This window comes from Oncorhynchus tshawytscha, linkage group LG16 (assembly GCF_018296145.1).
Source record: "Oncorhynchus tshawytscha isolate Ot180627B linkage group LG16, Otsh_v2.0, whole genome shotgun sequence".
Taxonomy (NCBI): Eukaryota; Metazoa; Chordata; class Actinopteri; order Salmoniformes; family Salmonidae; genus Oncorhynchus; species Oncorhynchus tshawytscha.
Window position 1 is genome coordinate 64,852,203 of NC_056444.1, and position 24,797 is coordinate 64,876,999.

Here is a 24,797-nt window from a genome sequence, read left to right on the forward strand (position 1 = left end):
CATTTGAAGTACCCGAAAAGGACACTAGATGTCTTGTGATAGATTACATAAAATCCTTGAAAGAGACCACAATTCTGGTAGTTTACTGGTAAACTTCAAAGGTTTGCAACCTTAGCCACCGTAATTACAATGTTTTTCAATTGGTCGTTCACTACAGTACCATTTATGTTGAATTCAATGTTGCACACCGTTCTGTCGTTCTGAGCGCAACACAGGTGAGAGGAGAGCATACACTTCTTACAGAAAAATGCTTGTGCTTGAAAGTTGCACTTTCATTGACTTCTATCTGCAATAAATAGTAACATCACCCAACTAAAGACCTGTTGGGAAAGCGAATTAGGCATATATATGTGGACGCCTCATGAACCTGTGCCAATGGCGTAGCATAGTGATTCGCCATTAGGCCTACATTTAATTTAGGCCAACATTATTTATTAGGTTCATGTGATCACGTATACACTTAAGGCTTCTCACAATAATAAAAAAATTCAATCTAGTTAAACTAGGCCACCGAGCAGTAACACCATCAGCCCATAAAAGGTAACTTTCATTTCCAGCAAGACAGGATTGAAACAGGCCCTGTCCACCGGCACGATGAAAAGAGTCTGGAAAAAATACCACCACCCTTTTTTGATTTTAATGGTTTGCAATAAATTCCCTCTTCCGATTTGTAAGAGTGAGTAGAGTGAGTGAGTGAGTAGAGTTAGTAGTGAGTAGAGTTAGTAGTGAGTAGAGTGAGTGAGTGAAAGTGAGTAGAGTGAGTGAAGAGTGAGTAGAGTGAGTGAGTAGAGTGAGAGTGAGTAGTGAGTGAGTAGAATGAGTGAGTAGAGTGAGTGAGTAGAGTAGAGTGAGAGTAGAGTGAGTAGAGTGAGTGAGTAAGTAGTGAGTGAGTAAGTAGTGAGTAGAGTGAGTAGAGAGAGAGTGAGTAAGTAGTGAGTAGAGTGCGTAGTGAGTAGTGATAGTAGTGAGTGAGTAGAGTGAGTGAGTGAGTAGTTAGTAGTGAGTAGAGTTAGTAGTGAGTGAAGTGAGTGAGAGTAGAGTGAGTAGAGTAGAGTGAGTGAGTAGAGTAGAGTGAGTGAGTGAGTGAGTGAGTGAGTGAGTGAGTGAGTGAGTGAGTGAGAGTGAGTGAGCAGAGTGAGTAGAGTGAGTGAGTTTAACAAAAGCTTTTCACTCCTGGTGGTCTTTCTTTTAATACCTCTGCCTTTGAAGAGATCACATTCTGAGTGAGTCACATCTACATTACAAAAAAGTTATACTTAAATAGAAAATAACAAGCAATAACCACAATTATAAAAGTTTATTTTAATACCATTGTTACACAATTAAATAGGTTTATAAAGTAGTGTATTCAGTTAGGCATTTATTCTGAAGTCAAAGTGGAATGTTTTTCATAAACTGCAGCATTTCAAATTCTCCCCACTACACACATATGCATGCATGTATAAATAGTTAAACTGCAGCTCAGTGCTATAATACATGTATCCTTAGATTTTTCATATGGTGAAAAGCAACTCAATAAACAAGACTTGTAAAACCGTAAGAAAATAACACTGGATAAAAAAAAGTGACTTTTGGGTGTTGTCAGACATAGGGCACATCACTGAATCATAGGTTCTCCCATTAGAGGGTCAAAGCACACAGACACACTATTCCTCATTGTGTTGTATGCCTTATTCACTGTCAGTCATCTTCCTTGCCTCTGAGAACTCAACATTCAGCAGTCAGAACTATGCCAAGTAATTTCATGGTTCTAAAAAGGCAAGCTTATGCAACACAATTAAATAATAAGTTCCACATCATTAAAGTGACATCAAAAAGACAGATCCTAATTTTAACAATATAAAAGGAGTGTCAGAGTTTAATAAACTCATCAAATATAAGAGTGCTTATATACTGTACAAATGGTACAATAGGCCTACAGAAAACTATTATATCAGACACTAATTCGCATTGAAGGCCAAGATCAAACATTACCAGAGATAGCCATCTTCATTGGGTCCTTGTATCACTGGATTTGTTCCATAAGGCCAACATGAGCAACAGTGAGAAGCTACAGTGAAATGTATATACATTTGGGGCGAATACTTGTCTGCAAGGTTTCAACTGGACCCTGTAAATGGATCATTCATTATCAAATGTGTGTGTCTTTGCTGTGTTGTGTGTTTGTGCTTGCATGTGTATCTTGTACACATTTGTGCGTATATTCTTACAGTGTGTGTGTGTGTGTGTGTGATCCTCTTTTTCTGCTCTGACCAATTGTCTGTGGCCACGCTGTGAGCTAAGTGAGCCTGTTTGTGACCAGCATAATGTGATGACACCTATGGGAAGGGACAATGCAATGCTCTCAGATGTCAGTGGTCTCTAGGATCCTGGGCGTGTCCATCTCCCTATTGGTGCAGCGCTTGCCGTTGCTCTGTCCATTGGCTCGGTAGTGCACACTGCCACCTGGCTTAATGATGGTGTCCTCCTCAGAAGCAGTGAGCTCCAGGCTGACTGTAGCGCGACTCGTCTCGGTCACAGAGGAGTTGGTGTTGTAGTGGGAGTAGGAATCTGTCCATTTCCACACCAGCTTGGTCTGGGCCCATTTCCTTCTAAGACATGCCTGCACCTGTGGAACCAAAGACAGAGTGGTTTAAGAGCAACATACATGCAAGCTTGAACCTTATCAGTAAATACCGGCAAGCAAATATATATAGAATTCCTGAATGACAATGATTCTACTTCTAAATGAAAAGATAGACTGAGGGTAATCATCAGCTATTTAAGAAATACTGGCACTTACCTCTGCATTGCAAAAGCAGAATATAATTGCGACCAGGAGTCCCTATACAGGAATAATTATTCAGTGAATATTCCTCCAGATTAAACATTCTGTAATGGCCTTATATCGCTTGTGGATATTGGGTGTTGAAAGGTTATCAGATTTGCTTTTAATAAAAAAACACCCATACCTGGAAATGTGTGAAGATGTTCATGGTGAACTCATAGATGGCCCTGGCCTTATGTCCCTCTGGCCTCCAAGGAACCAGGATGAACTGGGCTCCCAGCAGAGGTATCAGGATTAGAGTGGCTCGCACAGCCTTCATATAGGCATTGGACTGCGCACTGTGGGTCACCTGCAGCTTGGTGATCAGCACACGCACTATGTTGAGTAGGAAGAACAGGTTCACCTGGATACAGCCAGAGGGAAGCAGAGGAGGAGGGATGGAGTTTGAGCACACTGTCCACTTTGGTTTCTATTTTTGTTAGATATTTTTGTTTTGGTAGTGCAGACTCACCAGCAGGGCAGCTTGGAAAGGACCATGGATGATGTAGAGCAGGTGTGTGTCGGAACTGATCCAGCATCTGGGAGACAAGGAGAGACGAGGCTAAAGTCAACTGAGACAGTCAAATAAGATCCTGAGCTTTACTGGGACATAAGTATTGTAACTGACAGGATGCAGCATACTAATGCAGCGTGCAGTGCACTGTCAACCTCTGCTACTATTGTTCACAGTAGCATATTATTCAGAGGGAGGAGTTGACACATTACCTGTCATCATAGAAGACCCCGCGGGCCACAGCATGTGTAATGGCAGGAATCATGGGGAAGCCTGGGAGAGAGACAGAGGAGTCCATGGCTGCAGTTCAAACGCAAAGTAGACAGCCCTAAACCCTCAGCCCTTGAATGACGTTTTACATCGTCACATCAGAGTGTACCTTAAATGTCCCTTGCCCAAGCGAGGGAGAGAGAGGCAATGTCCTTGGTGAAAATCTTGAAGTTGAGCTTAAAAACAACCAACCTAAAGCTATTAATGTAGCTAGCAAGCTAACGTAACTAGCTAGCACTCCTGTCAGGTAGCTAGCTACAGTTACCCATAGCTGGCTAGCTAGGTTTATAGTTTGGTAATTTATTCCAAATCATTTTCACAATTCCCAAAAAATGTTTATGAAGCTAGCTACATTTTATAGTCTCATGGTGAGGAGCCTAAGCCAATTTGAGCGTTATTCCCATTTGCCAATGCTAAAATCAAATAAAATTATATTTGTCACATGCCCGAATACAACAGGTATACGGCAGTTGCCATACCAGGCAGTGACGCAACTAGTCCGGATGCTATCAATGGTGCAGCTGTAGAATTTGAGGATAGGAGGACCCATGCCAAATTTTTTCAGTCTTCTGGCATTGTCATGCCCTCTACACGACTGTCTTGGAGTGTTTGGACCATGATAGTTTGTTGGTGATGTGGACACCAAGTAACTTGAAGCTCTCAACCTGCTCCACTACAGCCCTGTCGATGTCGTCCATGATCATCTCCTTTGTCTTGATCACATTGAGGGAGAGGTTGTTATCCTGGCACCACACTGCCAGGTCTCTGACCTCCTCCCTATAGGCTGTCTCGTCGTTGTTGGTGATCAGGACTACCACTGTTGTGTCGTCGGCGAACTTAATGATGGTGTTGGAGTTGTGCTTGGCCATGGAGTCATGGGTGAACAGGGAGTACAGGAGGGGACTGAGTACGCACCCCTGAGGGGCCCCCATGTTGAGGATCAGCGTGTCAGATTTGTTGTTGCCTACCCTAACCACCTGGGGCCGGCCCGTCAGGAAGCCCAGGATCCAGTTGCAGAGGGAGGTGTTTAGTCCCAGGGTCCTTAGCTTAGTGATGAGCTTTGAGTGTACTATGAATAGCATTCTCACGTAGGTGTTCCTTTTGTCCAGGTGGGAAAGGGCAGTGCAATAGAGATTGCGTCATCTGTGGAGCTGTTGGGGCGGTATGCAAATTGGAGTGGGTCTAGGGTTTCTGGGATAATGTCGATGTGAGCCATGTGAGCCATGACCAGCCTTTCAAAGCACTTCAAGGCTACTGAAGTGAGTGCTACGGGTCGCTACAGGTCACAATATCATCTGTATATACACTGCTCAAAAAAATAAAGGGAACACTAAAATAACACATCCTAGATCTGAATGAATGAAATATTCTTATTAAATACTTTTTTCTTTACATAGTTGAATGTGCTGACAACAAAATCACACAAAAATTATCAATGGAAATCAAATGTATCAACCCATGGAGGTCTGGATTTGGAGTCACACTCAAAATTAAAGTGGAAAACCACACTACAGGCTGATCCAACTTTGATGTAATGTCCTTAAAACAAGTCAAAATGAGGCTCAGTAGTGTGTGTGGCCTCCACGTGCCTGTATGACCTCCGTACAACACCTGGGCATGCTCCTGATGAGGTGGCGGATGGTCTCCTGAGGGATCTCCTCCCAGACCTGGACTAAAGCATCCACCAACTCGTGGACAGTCTGTGGTGGATGGAGCGAGACATGATGTCCCAGATGTGCTCAATTGGATTCAGGTCTGGGGAACGGGCGGGCCAGTCCATAGCATCAATGCCTTCCTCTTGCAGGAACTGCTGACACACTCCAGCCACATGAGGTCTAGCATTGTCTTGATTTAGGAGGAACCCAGGGTCAACCGCACCAGCATATGGTCTCACAAGGGGTCTGAGGATCTCATCTCGGTACTTAATGGCAGTCAGGCTACCTCTGGCAAGCACATGGAGGGCTGTGCGGCCCCCCAAAGAAATGCCACCCCACACCATGACTGATCCACCACCAAACCGGTCATGCTGGGGGATGTTGCAGGCAGCAGAACGTTCTCCACGGCGTCTCCAGACTGTCACGTCTGTCACATGTGCTCAGTGTGAACCTGCTTTCATCTGTGAAGAGCACAGGGCACCAGTGGCGATTTGCCAATCTTGGTGTTCTCTGGCAAATGCCAAACGTCCTGCACAGTGTTGGGCTGTAAGCACAACCCCCACCTGTGGACGTCGGGCCCTCATACCACCCTCATGGAATCTGTTTCTGACCGTCTCTGGTTTTGACGGGGATTCTCCCAAGGGAAAGTGGCAAGCGCAAGGGCTGAGGAGGTAAAATGAAAGTGTTTGGACTGCAGCCCAAGACTGTCATGAGCTTCCATAAGGCCTTCTTAGATGACACAATGCATAATATAGAGATATGAAACCATAGAAGAAATTTTCAACATTGTGCTAGGGGAACAGGATGCTGAAACAACAATGAATTTCAGATAGCGGAGCAGAACATACAGCAGTGTGACAAAGATGCAGTCAGTCACTCACCCCAACCAAGGACATAATACCAGCCCAGCTGCTGCTCTCCCACAAACACAGAAACGACGATGAGAGTGTGCAAGTAGATCCCCTCACACAGCATCCAGAAGTAGTTGGAGCCAAATGTATACTGGTTCAGGACTGTCAGGATCTTGCATCCAATCTGAGAACAGCACAGGGACAACTTTCTGAAGTTGTCACTCATTGCCACACATTGTGGAGTGTAGCACCTCAAAATTGCATCTTCACCAACTTCATGAGTTCAACCAGTAGCCATTCATGTTCAGAGTAATCCTCCTGATGGCAGAGGTGTACATTACTTACAGGGTAGCTGGCCCCCAGCTGCTGGTTTTTGGCTACAGCAGAGATCCAGATGACGGTGCAGATGGAGTTGAAGATAAAGGACAGGAACATGTTCTTATGGAGGGAGATCCTCTGGCAGCTCAGACTCCTAATGGGAGGATTAGAACAGAGGGACACAACTCAAGAAACAAGTGGTGTGGTATGGTAATTACTTTTATTTGTAAAAAAAAAAAAAAAATGTGTAGGTCATAGGATAACTTTCTTATTTTCCACTTTTCCACTTCATGGTGTAGCACTAGTAGTCAAATGTTGTGAATTCAAGTTGGCAATGTAGGAAGAACCAAATACCTCTGTTTTAGAATAGAGGGCTCAGTGTGTAGTTAGAACCAAATACTTCTGTTTTAGAATAGAGAGCTCAGTGTGTAGTTAGAACCAAATACTTCTGTTTTAGAATAGAGAGCACGGTATGCAGGAAGAGCAACACCAACAGAATCACTTTGATTCAAGGATGTAAAGTGAAAAAGTACACTAATGTGACAGTCTACTGTTGTGCTCTGAATATCTGCCTCAATGGGTCCATGGAGGAAACCATGAATGACTTACTTGAAGTAGGAGAAGATGCAGAGTGAGATGATGAGGGATACTACAGACAATCCATGTCCCACAATGGCCAAGTAGTACAAGCTGAAAGCAAACTGGGCAAGAAGGGAATGAGGATACAAGAGGAAGCATTATTTCACTTCTTTAACTAAGTGGACACAATAGAGATGTTGACAACAACAATCACTAAATGGACTCTAATAAAAATGGTTTAGCCACTGTCAGAATTGATAAACTACTTGGCTTAGAAGTATACCATCAGTTTATCCTTGGTGTACATCTGACACTGGGTGTAATTGGACCAAATACGGTTGCTCTCAGGGTGACGAAACCACTGTCCATCCAAGTTGCACACTTTGGTCGCTTTCTCTGTTTGAATGGACACAGGGAGAATATGGATGTCACAAAACATTTCAGGTAGGGCATCATCAGTACAGATCAAGTCAGTTGAATTGTGATTGAATGAGATGTGTGGCTGACTGGCTGGCTCACCTGAGGGGTCAAAGTCCTGGAAGTAATCAGGGCAGAGCTGCATGGCCGTGCCAGGGGCAGAGTCACTCCAACATAGCCACCCGTCCCATGTGCGGTTACAGAATGTGCCTGTAGGGGGCAAAGAGGGGGGAGCAGCTGTTTGCAGTGTATTATAGTAATGCAACCATTTCATGTTTCAAAAAGTTTAGGTTCATTGCATTAGTGAACTCTGAACTGTGTATTATATCATGAACATATATAGGTAGAGTGACATCTGGTATTAGTGATCAAAGAACAGTTCTAATAACCTAGGTATAAATCTTTCACACTCATTTTAAAATACTGTGTTGGGTCGTTTTCTAAGACAAACTGAAAACAACAGTCTATTATTTTCTGTGAATGTGACGCAAAAGCCAACAGAGAAACGAAAAACAGATGGAACCCAACACCTAAAATATCCCTTCAAAATGATTGATATAAAACATTGAACATTGTATCAATACTGTACATTAAAACAGCTGAGAGAAACAGCTACATATGCAAACACACATATCACTTTAAATACATTCCTAGTAAACAATACAAGGAAGTCTGTGTCCAGGTTGTTGCATGTAGGGAAATAGAGCGCAAAATAGCATTTCAAAGGCTGTTATTTACTGAGCTCCAGTAACGGGGGCAGCTTGGAGACAAAGAACACTTCCCTCCTTTCAGACCTGAGGGTAGTCACTTCCCTTCTCCCTATTTCTCTCCTGACCTACACTACTCCTCCACTCTTATTATGATGAGTGTGTCTGTCGCTGCATGTCAGTGGCGGTCAGTGCCATTTATTTTGATTATTAGACTGTATTTAACCAAGAGAACCCATTGAGACCAGGGTCTCATTTCCAATGGTGCCCTGAGAACAACAGTGAGCAACAATTCAAGCATGATCACGACAAAATTACAGTTAAAACATGTAAAATAAACTATGTTTCGTTCAAAAGGACAGTAGAAACAAATAAACTCAGCAAAAAAAGAAATGTCCCTTGTTCAGGGCCCTGTCTTTCAAAGATAATTCATTAAAAAAAATGTTTAAAACTTCAGATCTTCATTGTAAAGGGTTTAAACACTGTTTCCCATGCTTGTTCAATTAACCATAAACAATTAATGAACATGCACCTGTGGAACGGTCGTTAAGACACTAACAGCTTACACACGGTAGGCAATTAAGGTCACAGTTATGAAAACTTAGGACACTAAAGAGGCCGTTCTACTGACTCTGAAAAACACCAAAAGAAAGATGCCCATAGTCAGTGCTCATCTGCGTGAACGTGCCTTAGGTATGCTGCAAGGGGGCATGAGGACTACAGATGTGGCCAGGGCAATACATTGCAATGTCCGTACTGTGAGACGCCTAAGACAGCGCTACAGGGAGACAGGACGGAAAGCTGTGGCAGACCACGTGCAACAACACCTGCACAGGATCGGTACATCTGAACATCACACCTGTGGGACAGGTACAGGATGGCAACAACAACTGCCCGAGTTACACCAGGAAGCACAATCCCGCCATCAGTGCTCAGACTGTCCGCGAGAGGCTGGATTGAGGGCTTGTAGGCCTGTTGTAGGTCCTGGCAAGTCCTGACCAGACATCACTGGCAACAACGTCGCCTATGAGCACAAACCCACCTTTGCTGGACCAGACAGGACTGGCAAAAAGTGCTCTTCACTGACGAGTCGCGGTTTTGTCTCACCAGGGGTGGTGGTCGGATTCGCATTTATCATCGATTAAATGAGCGCTACACCGAGGCCTGTACTCTGGAGCGGGATCGATTTGGAGGTAGCGGGTTCGTCATGGTCTGGGTCAGTGTGTCACAGCATCATCGGACTGAGCTTGTCATTGTAGGCAATCTCAACGCTATGCATTACAGGGAAGACATCCTTCTCCCTCATGTGGTACCCTTCCTGTAGGCTCATCCTTACATGACCCTCCAGCATGACAATGCCACCAGCCATACTGCTTGTTCTGTGCATGATGTCCTGCAAGACAGAAATGTCAGTGTTCTGCCATTGCCAGTGAAGAGCCTGGATCTCAATTCCATTGAGCACGTCTGGGACCTGTTGGATCGGAAGGTGAGGGCTAGGGCCATTCCCCCCAGAAATGTGCGGGAACTTGCAGGTGCCTTGGTGGAAGAGAGGGGTAACACCTCACAGCAAGAACTGGCAAATCTGGTGCAGTCCATGAGGAGGAGATGCACTGCAGTACTTAATGCAGCTGGTGGCCACACCAGATACTGACTGTTACTTTTGATTTTAACCCCCCCCCCCCTTTGTTTAGGGACACATTATTCCATTTCTGTTAGTCACACGTCTCTGGAACTTGTTCAGTTTACGTCTCAGTTGTTGAATTTTATGTTCAAACAAATATTTACACGTTAAGTTTGCTGAAAATTAACACAGTTGACAGTGAGAGGATGTTTCTTTTTTGCTGAGTTTATATACAGTCAATCAAAACAAGTACAGATTTCATTGGTCAGATTTTTTTTAATCAGAGCCCTGAATTCACCTTTTGGGACCAAATAATTTAGTTTTAGAGTGACCTGTAGGTCATTCCAGGACAGAGACGCATAGTAACTGAAAGCAGTCTTCCCTAACTCAAAGGAGACACTGGAACCTTTAGTACCAACCAGCCTTGAGAGCGAGTTTTATAGTTACTAGATTTCCAATTTAGAAGTGAGGTAATAAGGGAGTTCCTGGAGAAGTGCTTTATATACGAATAATAGATAATGTTGGGGTCTTCTGTTAGTCAGAGACTCCGAGCCAACAGAAATATATAAGAGACATGATGCGTACGAAATTCTCACCAGTGATAAAACGCAAGGCTGAGTGGTAGACTGAATCCAGAGGTTTTAACAGGCTGCCGGGTGCATGTAGATTGTGTCGCCATAGTCAATTACAGGGAGGAGTGTCTTCCTCCTATTTTCAAAAGTGAGACAGGATTTATTTCTATACTCGCAACTTTGTCAGCTTATCAATGTGTTTTTTAAAAGGCTGGCTTATCGTCAATCAAATACCTAGATAATTATAATGGGGGCCTAGCTCAATTTGGACTCCTTTTAATGTACATATATATGCAGGTCTTTAGGATACATTTTATGAGACCTGGAGAAAAATATAAACTTTGTTTTATCAACATTTTAGCACTAATTTAAGATTGAATTTAATCAAAGCCCAGCTGAAAGTTGTGAATGGCCTGCTACACTGAGGGGATGGGAATAAGTAACTGTCATCCACAGAGATGTAAGCCCCAGTTGTTGTTGGGGGACAAACCAAAATTATGAATGTAAATGGGGAACAGTAAGGGCCTAGTACTGAGCCTTGTAGCACTCCTTTGGTTATGTTAAGAAAATTAGACTTAACTCCATCAGATATACACCGACTTCTGTCGTGCAGGTCATTTTTTAACCAGCCGCATGTCTCTTGGATAGCAGGAGTGCATGATAAACTATATCGGATACTTTCGACAGATCAATAAAAAGGGCAGCGCGCAGTACTCTTTCCTGTCTGGTGTGTTTATGTAATTTAAGACTGGAGAAGCAGGGAGATGGTGCTGCGACCTGGCCTAAAGCCTGACTGGTGAGCATTCAGAATACATTTTCTAAAAAGGGCCGCATTTGAGAATTTACCAAAAGTTCTAATATTGTCGCTAGACGTGAACGTTTTGAGGTCTGACAATAATTATTAAGATCGCAGGGATCACCACCTTTGTGGAGCGGGAGAACAAAAAGGGCCAATTTCCACACTTTAGGAATAATACCCAAGAGAATAGCTAGATTAAAAACATGTCAAGGGCTCCAGAATCAGGCATTTTTATTTTACCTTTATTTAACTAGGCAAGTCATTAAGAACAAATTCTTATTTTCAATGACGGCCTAGGAACAGTGGGTTAACTGCCTGTTCAGGGGCAGAATGACAGACTTGTACCTTGTCAGTTCGGGGATTTGAACTTGCAAGCTTCCGGTTGCTAGTCCACCACTCTAACCAGCGCTAGTCCACCGCTCTAACCATTAGGCTACCCTACCGCCCCAGGGCATGTCTGTCCCAGTGGATTTTTTTTACATAAATAAAATAGGATTACTAGGAAAGTTCTGGACGCTAACGGATTACTTTCATACCATAACTGCTACACAGGGTTGGGAAGGGTTGCATTCTTTATTTATTTAACAAGGCAAGTCAGTTAAGATCAAATTCTTGTTTACAATGGCGGCCTACCAAAAGGCAAAAGACCTCCTGCGGGGAAGGGGACTGGGATTAAAAATAATTATAATCATTTCTAAATGTAATCCGTTAGTTACTAGATACCAGTCCAAAATTGTCATCAGTAACATAACTTTTGGATTACCCAAACTCAGTAATGTGATTACTCAGTTACTTTTAATGAATCTTAGGGGAAAGTAAAAAGGATTCATCAAACGCATTTAGTGTGTCATCACATTGGTCTCTCACTTGTGGTTAGACTCACTCAGGTGGAACAAATTTAAACTTGTGCCTTTTTTCAATGCTGAATTGAATGTTATTGAGAGAACAAAGGTATCATAAGGTACTTTTCCTTTTTCGCTAACATCCTTTCTGAATTTAAAAGTAATCTAGGTTTTTCAAAAGTATCTGCAATCTGATTACAATATTTTTATGGGTAAAGTAACTGATTACAGTTAGTTTCTTTTTAATAACTGATGACATGCAATCAGTTACTCCCCAACCCTACCTCTACACAACCTACATCGTTGTCACCATATTAGCTAACATCATAGTCAACAGCGGAACTAACGCGTTAGTAAACCTACAACCCAATCCATGTGTACAATCACGCAGTACAGTGTACAGCAAGCAGTTCAGCAGTTACACCGTTGGGGCCCAGGGCAAATTAATTAATAAAAAATTGCCACTGCATTGCAGTGTTGGATAGCCTTTGCCAGCTAGCTAACATTTTAATAGAATTCCTCTCTGTTTAAGTCAGGTTGTTGAGTAGGCTAAATTTGCTGCATTAGCTAGCTAAGTAAGTGAAAGGTAAACTAAAAAGAACAAAAAAATGTAACTAGCTCTCTCTCTGCTGCTTTTCCTTAAATTTTGAATAAAGGAATTTGTTCAAAACTGTTCAACTATTGTCTTTCTCTCTCTTTGAGTCAACTACTCACCACACGTTATGCCCTGCAGTGCTAGCTAGTTGCAGCTTATGCTTTCAGTACTGGAAGAATTATCTGATCTTTTGATTGGATGGACAACATGTCAGTTCATGCTGCAAGAGCTCTGATAGATGATGGCCTCCAACCTGGAAGTAATCATAATTGCTGTGTAAGTCTATGGAAGGGGGTGAGAACAATGAGCCTACTAGGTTAAGTATTGAAGTCAATGTGCCCAGATGAGGATGGAAGCTAGCTGTCCTCCAGCTACACCATGGTGCTACCCTACAGAGTGCTGTTGAGGCTACTGTAGACCTTCATTGCAAAACAGTGTGTTTTAATCAGCTATTTGGTGACTTGTGAATATATTTGTATTATAGTTTTTATTAGAGCCTTCACAGGTGCATGTGTGTGAGGGGGTGCATGTGTATAGTGCCTCACCATCTTCATTGTGTGGTGGGTCATGGAGAATCTTTAGGTAGCACTCAAACTGAGCTGAGAGGATCTGGCTGCGGGTCACTGTGGTTGACACAGGGTTGATAGGTACCTCTTCTGATTCCAGCACATCTTCACAGTGGCACACCTATTGGATATGTTTAAGGGCCCCTTTTCAGTTTCTAATATGACAAAGACATCACACACACACAGAGTAGTCGAGCTCTCTCACCTCAACTCCCAGGAGTAGCACCGGAAGCCATAGTGCTAGGATCCTCCACATGGTTCTATATGGGACAAAGAGAGGTGTTGCCAGTGAGCATCAGTGAACTATGGCGAGAGGAATCACAAGCATGGAAATAATATAGAAGAGTGAGTGGCTGTATTTCTAACTTTGCGATATACTTCATGTGGTTTGGTTCACAGTGGGGATCAATTGCAGCAACAGCTCTCTTTTGAATGGACCACTCAACAATAATTGGCCATACTATGAAGAAACAACAAAAAATACTTGTTTGTTCATGATTCTACTGTCTGTCTTTGCACTCGCTGAACACGCAGCGCAGTGTGTACAAATGTCTCAGAACAGGATGTCCACTCTCAATAGGAGGTCACAGCACCACAGTCGTTCCACTCAAGGTCAGGGAACATGCATATTTACAATACCAAGCAGGATGTTTATTTGATTATGGTTGAAATTTGAAACTGGAAAAAACGTGAAGTATAACACTAGTGTCCCATCATGAAATCCACTAACCCAGTTTAAAGCACAGTAAACTTCCTGTTAAAACAGGAACATAAGTATAGTGATTTTTTGTTGTTGTATGAGACGTGCAAATGATGAGTGTAAAACATGAGCAAAGGGAGAGAAAGACAGGAGGAAAAGAGAGATGATAGAATATGGAACACTGTGGAGCTTTGGGTGAAGACCAAGGACAATCCACAGAGGCTTATGGTTGGCCCAGAAATACACTCTTTAAAAAAAAGTGCTATCTAGAACCATAAAGGGTTCTTCGGCTGTCTCCATTGGAGAACTATTTTTGATTGTACGTAGAACCCTTTTGGGTTCCATGTAGAACCCTTTCTATAGGGAAAGCCAAATAACCCTTTTTCTAAGTGTGTATATACAGTGCATTCGGAAACTATTCAGACTCCTCAACTTTCCACATTTTGTTACGTTACAGCCTTATTCTAAAATGTATTGTTTTTCATCAATCTACACAAAATACCCCATAATGACAAAGCAAAAAAACAACCTTATTCAGACTATTTGATAGGAGATTCAAAATTGAGCTCAGGTGCATCCTGTTTCCATTGATCATCCTCGAGATATTTCTACAAATTGATTGGAGTTCACCTGTGGTAAATTCAATTGATTGGACATGATTTGGAAAGGCACACCATATAAGGTCCCACAGTTGAGAGTGCATGTCAGAGCAAAAACCAAGCCATGAGGTCAAAGGATTTGTCCTAGAGCTCCGAGACAGGTTTGTGTCGAGGCACAGATTTGGGGAAGGGTACTAAACATTTTCTGCAGCATTGAAAGTCCCCAAGAACACAGTGGCCTCCATCATTCTTAAATGGAAGAAGTTTGTAACCACCAAGACTCTTCCTAGAGCTGGCCGCCCGGCCAAACTAAGCAATCGGGGGAGAAGGGCCTTGGTCAGGGAGGTGACCAAGAACCTGATGGTCACTCCAGAGTTCCTCGGTGGAGATGGGAGAACTTTCAGAAGGACAACCATCTCTGCAGTACTCCACCAATCAGGCCTTGATGGTAGAGTGGCCGGATGGAAACAAGTCCTCAGTAAAAGGCACAACAGCCCATTTGGAGTTTGCCAAGGGGCACCAAAAGAACATGAGAAACAAGATTATCTGGTCTGATGAACCCAAGATTGAACTCTTTGGCCTGAATGCCAAGCATCATGTCTGAAGGAAACCTGGCACCATCCCTACAGTGAAGCATGGTGATGGCAGCATCATGCTGTGGGGATGTTTTTCAGCGGCAGGTACTAGGAGACTAGTCAGGATCGACAGAAAGATGAAAAGAGCAAAGTACAGAGAGAGATCCTTAACGAAATCCTGATCCCGAGCGCTTAGGACCTCAGACTGGGGTCAAGGTTCCCCTTCCAACAGGACAATGAGCACACAGCCAAGACAACGCAGGAGTGGCTTTGGGACAAGTCTCTGAATGTCCTTGAGTGGCCCAGCCAGTGCCCGGTCATGAACCCGATCGAACATCCTCTGGAGAGACATGAAAATAGCTGTGCAGCGACGCTCCCAACCAACTTGAGGCTGTGAACGGCTGCCAAAAGGTACTTCAACAAAGTACTGAGTAAAGGGTCTAAATACTTCATGTTTTTTATTTGTAATACATTTGCAAAAAAAACCTCATTATGGTGTATTGTGTGTAGATTGGTGAGGGGTGAAAAAAACAATTAAATCAATTTTAGAATAAGGCTGTAACGTAATAAAATGTGGAAAAAGTCAAAGGGTCTGAATACTTTCCGAATGCACTGTCGGGTCCTCTGTCGGCTTGTCACCTGACCAAAGTCCCATAGGGAGACACAGGGACATGGTGTCACACGTGTTCAATAGTGTTCTCATCCAAGACTATACAACACCCTTTCACAATCAAGCCACATTCCCAATCCCTTTACATCTGTAAAACTACTATTTGCCTCCTATGCCAAGGAAAACAAACTGTAATGAGAACTGTAATAACAGTCTGGTTGTTATCATAAACGGAGTAGTAATGAGCAGAATATTACATTCTGAGGACACCAATTCATCAGATGAGAGAGAGAGAGAGACTGCTAGGCCAGCGGGGAAGAATGTCCAACAGAAAATGTTTCCATGGAGGGACATATTTTCCATGGAGGGACTATTTTCAGGTTGTTCTCCATCATCTAGGGTTGTGTTTCCATGGAGGGACCTAGATCAGTCTATCATGTGAGTGACACCCTTCACTTTCTCCTTTTATGAAGGATAAAGGTCATCAGCAAACATCATGATCACACAACCCTAGATGATGGAGAACAACCTGAAAATAGTCCCTCCAACTGCCCTTTTGATGCACAATAGCTCTAGCATAGTGGTCAGTAGATTTTCTGCCAACAACAGTTTTTTTCCAAGAGGAACACTTTTGGGTCCCAGCTAGAAGCCTTTCTACAGAGGGTTCTACATGTAACCCAAAAGGGTTCTCCTATGGGGATAGCCAAAGAACCCATTTACACATCCCGTGCAGCTCAGTTGGTAGAGCATGGTGTGTGCAATGCCAGGGTTCTGGGTTTGATTCCCACAGTGGACCAGTATGAAAAAGGGATGGAAATGGATGCACTCACTAAGTTGCTCTGGATAAGAGCATCTGCTAAATGACTCAAATGTAAATGTCAGGGAATGTTCTGCCAACTACAGTTTTAAGTACGAAATACAATGCTTAGTTGAGTAAATCTAGTTAAAGTGTTAACACCACTGTAGTTTGTCTGTGAACAAAGCTGATAGTGTCATTGAATACAAGTGTCTAACAAGTCTGGGATTTGTTTTCCTTTTCAATTTCATTTGGCACCATGCTTTGCCACATTTAATTACCCCAATTAACAAGTATTGATTCCATCACATACAGTGTTTGCTATCAAAGCATTTGAATTCCTGTAGACCAGACAAATAGGCCTAATTAGGCTATGAAAAATATCAAGACCAAGAAAGAAACTGCAAAAGAAAGCCTTAATCAAGCTGTTTCATTTGTTGCCAGAAACAAAGCCATGACTCATGAGCTACAACAGCTTTGGGTAGAGACCCATTTGTCTATTGTTATTGTACTGTTCTATGTGTTTGTTGCTTTGATGTAGAGAATCGTAAAACAAAAGATAGAGGCCATGCTGTGATTGTGAACACCCTTGACTTGTATAAGGACGAGAAAGACATTGCCAGAGGCCACTGCCTCCTATCATTACCCTGACATGGAGGGGAAGAGTAGTCTGTTTGGATATGTGTCTGTGGCCAACACTAGTGGTCCCATACTCTGAGTCCTAATCTAGGTTCAACAGAACTTCAGCTCAAAACAAAACACACCAGAGATGGCATTAAGAAACTCACATCCCTGGTCCAGCATCCTAGGTAATCAACATATTTAAAGATCAAATTGGTACTTATATTAATAGTTGATGCAAACTTTTGATTTACACTATTTACATTGATTTATTCACTGGTTTGCACACTGACATATTTACAGGTATGACTATTTAAAAGTTCTAATTACTGCTAGAAACTGTCCCTTTACAACCACTCAGGAGGCTCTTCATAAGCACTCAAATAATTCATTAATTCCAGTCCAAGTCTTTTAAGTCTGACTCACAGGAATGTATTCTGTGTTCAAAGCTTTCAAAGCACTTCTACTTGTTTTGATTATCTTCTTGGGTTACATATAGCACATGTGGACTTCCATAGATAAATGAAAATGTCCATTTACGCTTTCATAAATGTCTCCATGTACCATGGAGTGTATGGGTAGGTTCAGACAAGCCTTTCTCTTGTTCCCTCCTCCTTACATTATTTTCTACCAAAGAGTCCTGCCACTGGAAAAATACAGATGTGGCTGCAGTGTGTCTTCCCACATGAAAAAAATACTAGTTTTCTATAGTAAAATGTAGTATACAATAGAACACACTGTAGTAATCAAGTCAAATCAAACTGTAATGGTTGCATACACATATTTAGCAGATGTTATTGGGGGTGTAGCAATGCTTATAATGTAGCAAAATGCTTGTAAAAACTAGTATCCCTCAATCATACTTACTATAGAATGTTATAGAATAATATAGTAAATACTACAGTATTATCAGCAAAAACACACACTGTAGCAAATAAAAGTAATGTTTTTTCACTATAGTAAAAACTACAGTATTTAATTTGCATATACCCTGCCCATTCCCCTCCTTTTTGTATTGCAACACCAAGTGTTGACCATATATTGTGTTCCCTACAGGTGCACACGCAGCGCTTCTGCTCTGTTCGGACCCCAGTTTTACCTATCTACAAGTTATGGAAAATGTGCGCTTTTCTCCAGTATGTTTCCTGAGGGAGAAAGCCTCCATTTATGTAAAATATAATAAAACAAAAACACTATAGTAAACACTGCAGTAATGTCCACAAAAACACTACAGTAAAAAAATACAGTATACTAGTCTGCAAAAACAACAGTAAATACTACAGCCTGCAAAAACACCACATTAATTATAAACAAGTATATTTACTACAGTATTTAGTTGAGTTAACTGTAAATACTACATTAAATACTACAGTATTTCAGTGTAGTGTTTTTGCAGACTAAAGTCCACAAAAACACTACGGGAAATATAGTTTTTATACCATAGTATTTTTTTTATGTGGGTCGCACCGTATATTGAACAACTTGAGTATTTCCGACAGCAGCAAGAGGAGCTGTTTATATTGTGTTGGACTTTTACGAGGGAACTCGAAGTGGATGGAGGGGAAGCAACACATTTCCCACGATTTCCATAGGACTCTAAAGTGGCTGACGCGTTTGTGAAATGGATTGCCATGAAAATGGCATTTTCAACCCAGATCCTGAAACCTTTTTGTGTTATGATGTGCAGAATCATCCCAAGGCTCAACTACCCCCATCATATGGCAAGAAGACCCCTTCTTTATGATTTGTCTATCCTGGCTGTCTTTGACCGGACAATACAATATCATCTTATGGTGTGATTCTAAAACCAAGGTCTCAGGTTTCTCGTGTTTTTTTGTCTCCACAAAGCACCATCCATCCTAACCCTAAGCTGTTTACCGTTTTATTTCACCATTTAAAAAAAACTTTCATCCAGTCAGTTTTATAAATTCCTCTGAGACATCAGACCTTAATGACGTCTGGGCTCTAAATTTCCACCCACGCGTTAGAAGCATCTGTAACCCATTTGACTAGGAGAGATGCTAATCGTGCATTCCATGTTTTTATGAAAAATATTTGGATTTCCCAGCTCCTTTTTGATGACCCCATGACGCCCGAGAGCAATTAATCTATTTCTGTCCGTTAGGGGTTACATTCTAATGGTGGCACTCTGGTGCCAATTAGTTGTTTCTTGCCACATGACGTTGGTAGTTTTGGTATTTTATTAGGATCCCCATTAGCTGTTGCAAAAGCAGCACCTACTCTTCCTGGGTCCACACAAAACATAATACAAAACATTAATAGACAAGAACAGCTCAAGGACAGAACTACATAAAAAAAGGTTTAATGGCACACAGCCTAGATATCAATACATACACAAACTATCTAGGTCAAATGGGGGAGAGGCGTTGTGCCGTGAGGTGTTGCTTCATCTGCTTTTTAAAACCAGGTTTGCTGTTTATTTGAGCAATATGAGATGGAACGGAGTTCCATGCAATAATGGTAAACCATTTGTTGAGCTTAGGGACGACCTCTACACAACTTCCCCTTCTCTTTTGCTAATTGTAGGTCAGGCAGTCATAGCTCAATGACTGTTACTCACTGGGGAGAGGCCTGTTTACTTGTATTTCAAAGGGGCTGCGGAGAGCCTCTCCAAATCCCAGGAAGGATAAAGTATGAGGAGGCCTCTCTTCCTTAGTTGTCCTGGCACGTCCGTCCCCCTCTCCCAACAGCCACAGGTTAAAAATACGCCATTGTTACACCTACACAAAGGCAGAGGGTTTTAAAAGGAAGAAAATGTTGAACTTTCAACATTAGTTGTTGGTGTCAGTAATACTATTATTATTATTTTTTTTTACATTTAACTGCCTGAAAATGATTCCCGAAATGTTTTATTATAACTAAAACAGTTCTGTCAATTAAAATGTATTCGTCATATACAGTGAATACAACGGATATAGACATTACCGTAAAATGCTTGCTTACGAGCCCTTACCAATGATGCAGAGTAAAAAAATATTTTCAGCTTCCAAGAATTGTATACATAGTCTTGCGACCATGGGGGTGTGCCTTATCACACTGAAACATGAGGTGATGGCGGCAGATGAAAGGCATGACAATGGGCCTCAGGATCTCATCACGGCACCTCTGTGCATTCAAATTGACATAAATAAAATGCAATTGTGTTCGTTGTCCGTAGCTTATGCCTGCCCATACCATAATCCCACCGCCACTCTGTTCACAATGTTGACATCAGCAAACTTCTCGCCCACACGACGCCATCTGCCCGGTACAGTCAAGTTTCAAATATACATGCCTGTAAACTTACTAACAAAATGTACCATGATGATCAAGCTGCTAGACACCCTGAATGTATCATACTTACCAATAATACAAGAATCAATACATGACCTCTATCCATGTAGCTGTACTAAAATGTATGCACTGCTAAACATACTGTAGCTGCAACTGACTCCAAGTGGACCTCCAGCTGTCTTCCAATATCCTCCCTGTGAAAGTCTCCCCAATCCCAGATGGGGATGTCCCTAATACTATCATACCACCTCTGTACCCATAACACACGTTTAGTGTCTTAATGCACACCTTCAACCACCGATTGGCATGGCCAAAGTAAAGAATTTGTACTGTCCCATGAAACCTGTTTCAATGCTACCACCCCTCAAGCACCCAGCCAAAACCCTGTAAGCCTATGGCATGACCATGAGAAGTGCATCCTCTTTTGGAATGAATGGAAAAAGAAAAAAGAACAGCGAGAGAACAATAACTGCAATAGCACTGAGGACAGTAAGACCTGAAGATACCGAGATAACAGCAAAGTGTGGAACATAAAACTAATGATATCTAATTATATCATCTTCCCAATATTATACCAATATTCACTTGTGAGCTTTACCTTAACAGCATTGTATGCTGTATTTGAGGTAGATTCTGTATGTACATGAAGGCAGGGTAAAGTCACTAGGTGTCAGGATAGATAAGAGTTGTGTGTGTGTGTTTGTCTTGTGTCTGTACGCATGTGTGTGCGTATGTACTGTATGTGAATTTGTGTTGGTTTTGTGTGAGAGTGGCAGTGTAGTGTGCGTGGAGTGAGTGTGTATACAATTAGTGTACAAAACATTAAGAACACCTTCCTAATATTGAATTCCACCCACCCTTTTGCCCCAAGAACAGCCTCAATTCATCAGGACATGGACGCTACAAGGTGTCCAAAGCGATGCTGGCCCATGTTGACTCCAATGCTTCCCACAGTTGTGTCAAGTTGGCTGCATGTCCTTTGGTGGACCATTCTTGACACACACGGGAATCTGTTTAGTGTGGAAAGCCCAGCAGTGTGGCAGTTCTTGACACAAACCAGTCCGCCTGGCACCTACTGCCATACCATACATGTTTTGTCTTGCCCATTCACCCTCTGAAAGGCACACATACACAATCCAGGTCTCGATTGTCTCAAGGCTTAAAAATCTGTATTTAACCTGTCTCCTCACCTTCATTTACACTGATTGAAATGTATTTAACAAGTGACATCAATAAGGGATCATAGCTTTCACCAGAGTTCCCGCTGGTCAGTCTGTCATGGAAAGAGGAGGTGTTCTTAATGTTTTCTACACTCAGTGTATATAGTCTTGTGATTGTGCATAGTCAGTGCAAGATAGGGTCAGTGCATACTGTACATAATGTGTAAACCTACCTCAACTACTGTATGGACCACAGTGCAAAGTCTTATCTGACAAATGGTAGAGTATTTCATGGAAAAGATTCTTTACTTTTACTGACTGATTCCATAAATCACTGTTTTGTTTTCTAGGGATTTTCAAAAAGCTGTCTATTTGTGAGTGATTATGGACTTGCTTATTTTCCCATAGCTGGATCCAAAAATAGTTTTCCAAGCTTGGAGACATGCCACACTTTTTCCTGGAGGCAAAGAGCGAAAGAGCGATAGAGAGAAAGAAATACAGCACAGACTGTCCAGAACAGCACCTCAACACACTGTCCCAACTCCCATAACTTATCACTGTGATGCCAGCAGGACTGGGAGGATGCACCCCCCCCCATTTCATGTTACATAGGTAACATGATACCCTGGCCCCCATTTCCTTTCACTACCCCAAAAAAAGCAGAGGTTAGTTAGGTACAGTGTCTTGGCATGATTGCAAAAGGGTTTTGGACTAAAGTAGAAGGCACACAAAACCTATTTATACCACTCAACAGCTGCCTGGCAGGTCCAGCATGTTCTGGGGCAAAGACATGTTGGGGGGCGGGGACTTCTGAACAGCACCATTAAAAGCAATAGTTCACCCAAATAAAAAAATGACACATTGGTTTCCTTAACCTGTAAGCAGTCTATAGACAAGACATGACCACAATCATGCTTTGGTTTAGTTTCCAGTGGCGGAAAAAGTACCCAATTGTCATAGTTGAATAAAAGTAAAGATTCCTTCATAGAAAATGAGTCAAGTAAAAGTGAAAGTCACAGAGTAAAATAATACTTAAGTCTAAAAGTATTTGCTTTGAAATATAATTCAAAGGAAAAATCCACCCACACACTATATTTTGGTATTTGTTTCATTAGTCCATTGTTGATATAGTCCCAAAAGGTTTTGAATATAAGCAATCAAGTTTAAGATATAACTTTCAAAATACATAAATACAGCTGGTATGAATGCATCATATTGTCTGTGTTTATGCATTTTGAAAGATATACATCTTGAAAAATGGATTGCTTACATGCAATTAAAATATATATATACTTAAGTAAATGTTATAAATCATTTCAAATGTATTATATTAAGCAAACAAGACAGCACAATTTCTTGTTTAACATTTCTCAGATAGCCAGGGCCACATTCCAACACTCAGATGTCATCTACAAATAAAGCATTTGTGTTTAGTGAGTCTTCCAAATCAGAGGCACTAGGGGTGACCACGTGAATTGGACCATTTTCTTGTCCTGCTAAGCAATCGAAATGTGAAGAATGCTTTTGGGTGTCAGAGAAAATGTACAAGAGTAAAAAGTACTTATTTTCTTTATGAATGTAATGACCTAAATGTAGAAGTAATCAAAAATATAAATAGTAAAGTAGAGATAACCAAAAAAAAAACGACTTAAGTAGTTCTTCAAAGTATTTCCCTGGTCTGTTTCCACATGCTAACATTTTAGCATTTGTGGCACAAGCCCCATTCAAGTCATGGTCATTTTTCACAGATCATGTTCAAACCATCCTAAAGTATCTAAAATTGATTTGTGAAGCTCAACGAAGTCACTTGTAGATGTTTTAAATATGATGCACGAAAATGTATAATATTTGTCCCATTACTTGAATGGAATTTGTGCCACAAATTATAAAACATTAGCATGTGGAAACCGTGACAGGGAAACTAAACCAAAGCATGGACGGCAGTCATGAAAGGAAACCCAAATACAATTTTGTAATTTGGGCGAACTTTCCCTTTAAAACCAGTAAAACAATATGCATAAATGGAACAGATCTGGAAACACCTCAAGTTACTTATTGCCAGCATTTGATGTGATCCCCTATTCATAATTTGAGTGAGATAAAACAGTCACATGTAGTTATGAAGGCACAACTGTCAAGGAAATTAATTTCATTTCACGTATATTACTTGTTCTTAAAGGGCTAATTTGTTGCAATAACCACGTAAATCCACACGCACGCGCACAAACACGTACACATAATTAGATTTTGCAACTTTAAATTAATGCACTCCAATTCCCAAACAAGGCAACCAACTAACTGGTCTGGGCCAGTTCACTCAACATGTTTGGGTGGAGTTATCCGTGCATTAATACCCAAATGTGCCAATATAACCAAATATGTTTTAATTGTTTTTACTAATTGACATTTTGTTTAAAAACAAAACAAAAAAAATGTACTTAAAAGGACACTAAGTTCTTGAAGTTTCGCTGGGCATACATACATTAAGCTACTGATAGGCTACGCGCGTAGCCTGTCTATGATTTGAAATCTTGAGACAATCACAGTAACATAGATGTCACATTCCGTAACTGGTTAAAAAAATATATAAAAAACGATTTATGTTACAAGCAAAAACATTTAAATCTAACATGGACATACTCTTGGAAAATATGCAAAAATACCTTCAGAATTTGTTGGATGCTCTAACTACTTTCCAAATCTTCCCACCTTCACATGTTCCAGTATAAATGTGTCAGGCACTGCGTCCAGCCCGCACCAACGCATTGAATTGATAACCGCAGACATTGAGGGCGGTCCATCTCACGGGCATGAGGCTCTTGGGGATTTTGTTATCAACATTAAAGGTGCAATATACAAAATCACACCACCATTTCCTGGTTGCTAAAATTCGAAAAGGTCTACTAATTTCAATTTATGTGACAAACAAGCAATGTAGATATTCATTGTACCATCTCAACCTATGTGAAATATATTTTCAATAAACATAAATATTTATTTTCTGCTTTTTGAAGCTGGTGTACAAAACCGAAAGTAAAAGAAGCAAATACGAAACTTCAGAACTGAAAGCATAGTGCACAAAGAACAGATATACCACTTCTTAGACTTGCTTTCAATGAGAATGACAGATCTATAACTCATATTTCTATGTGAACTCTGTTGTAGCCCAAAAAGTAAGAGTTTTTGTGACAGCTTTACATTTCATTTCTGAGCTTAATTGGTTATTTCCATGATTGATTCAGTGTTTCAATTGTTGAAGTCATGCTCAGACATATTTTATAGTCACTCTTATGTGATGTAGTCAACCAACTACGCCTTCCACTGCCCATG

At 41.4% G+C, this 24,797-nt stretch overlaps 1 protein-coding gene across 2 annotated transcripts; it reads right to left on the reverse strand.

The window, feature by feature from the left end:
- Positions 1–1,282: 1,282 nt before the first annotated feature.
- On the reverse strand, positions 1,283–24,283 carry LOC112244978 (calcitonin gene-related peptide type 1 receptor). 2 transcript variants are annotated; one of them, XM_024412892.2, is made up of 13 exons: positions 24,131–24,283; positions 13,318–13,372; positions 13,092–13,233; positions 7,513–7,620; positions 7,277–7,389; positions 7,024–7,115; positions 6,442–6,568; positions 6,127–6,280; positions 3,533–3,593; positions 3,279–3,345; positions 2,952–3,170; positions 2,783–2,824; positions 1,283–2,608 (listed from the first exon to the last, which is right to left on the reverse strand). In XM_024412892.2, the coding sequence occupies exons 2-13, from the start codon at positions 13,366–13,368 to the stop codon at positions 2,345–2,347; spliced, it is 1,440 nt and encodes a 479-aa protein (XP_024268660.1). In that variant the 5' UTR covers positions 13,369–13,372; positions 24,131–24,283; the 3' UTR covers positions 1,283–2,344. The 2 variants fall into 2 exon arrangements, with proteins under 2 accessions (XP_024268660.1, XP_024268661.1); XM_024412893.2 differs by lacking the exon at positions 13,092–13,233 and having other exon boundaries at positions 24,131–24,250.
- Between the last annotated feature and the right edge of the window lie 514 nt (positions 24,284–24,797).

Coding starts and splice junctions, on each gene's coding strand:
- LOC112244978 (XM_024412892.2), bottom strand. CDS start 13,368: ATGTGGAGGATCCTAGCACTATGGCTTCCGGTGCTACTCCTGGGAGTT. Junction 7,621..13,091: donor CCCACCACACAATGAAGATG/GTGAGGCACTAT, acceptor TGCCCCCTACAG/GCACATTCTGTAACCGCACA. Junction 3,171..3,278: donor CTTTCCAAGCTGCCCTGCTG/GTGAGTCTGCAC, acceptor GGCTGTATCCAG/GTGAACCTGTTCTTCCTACT.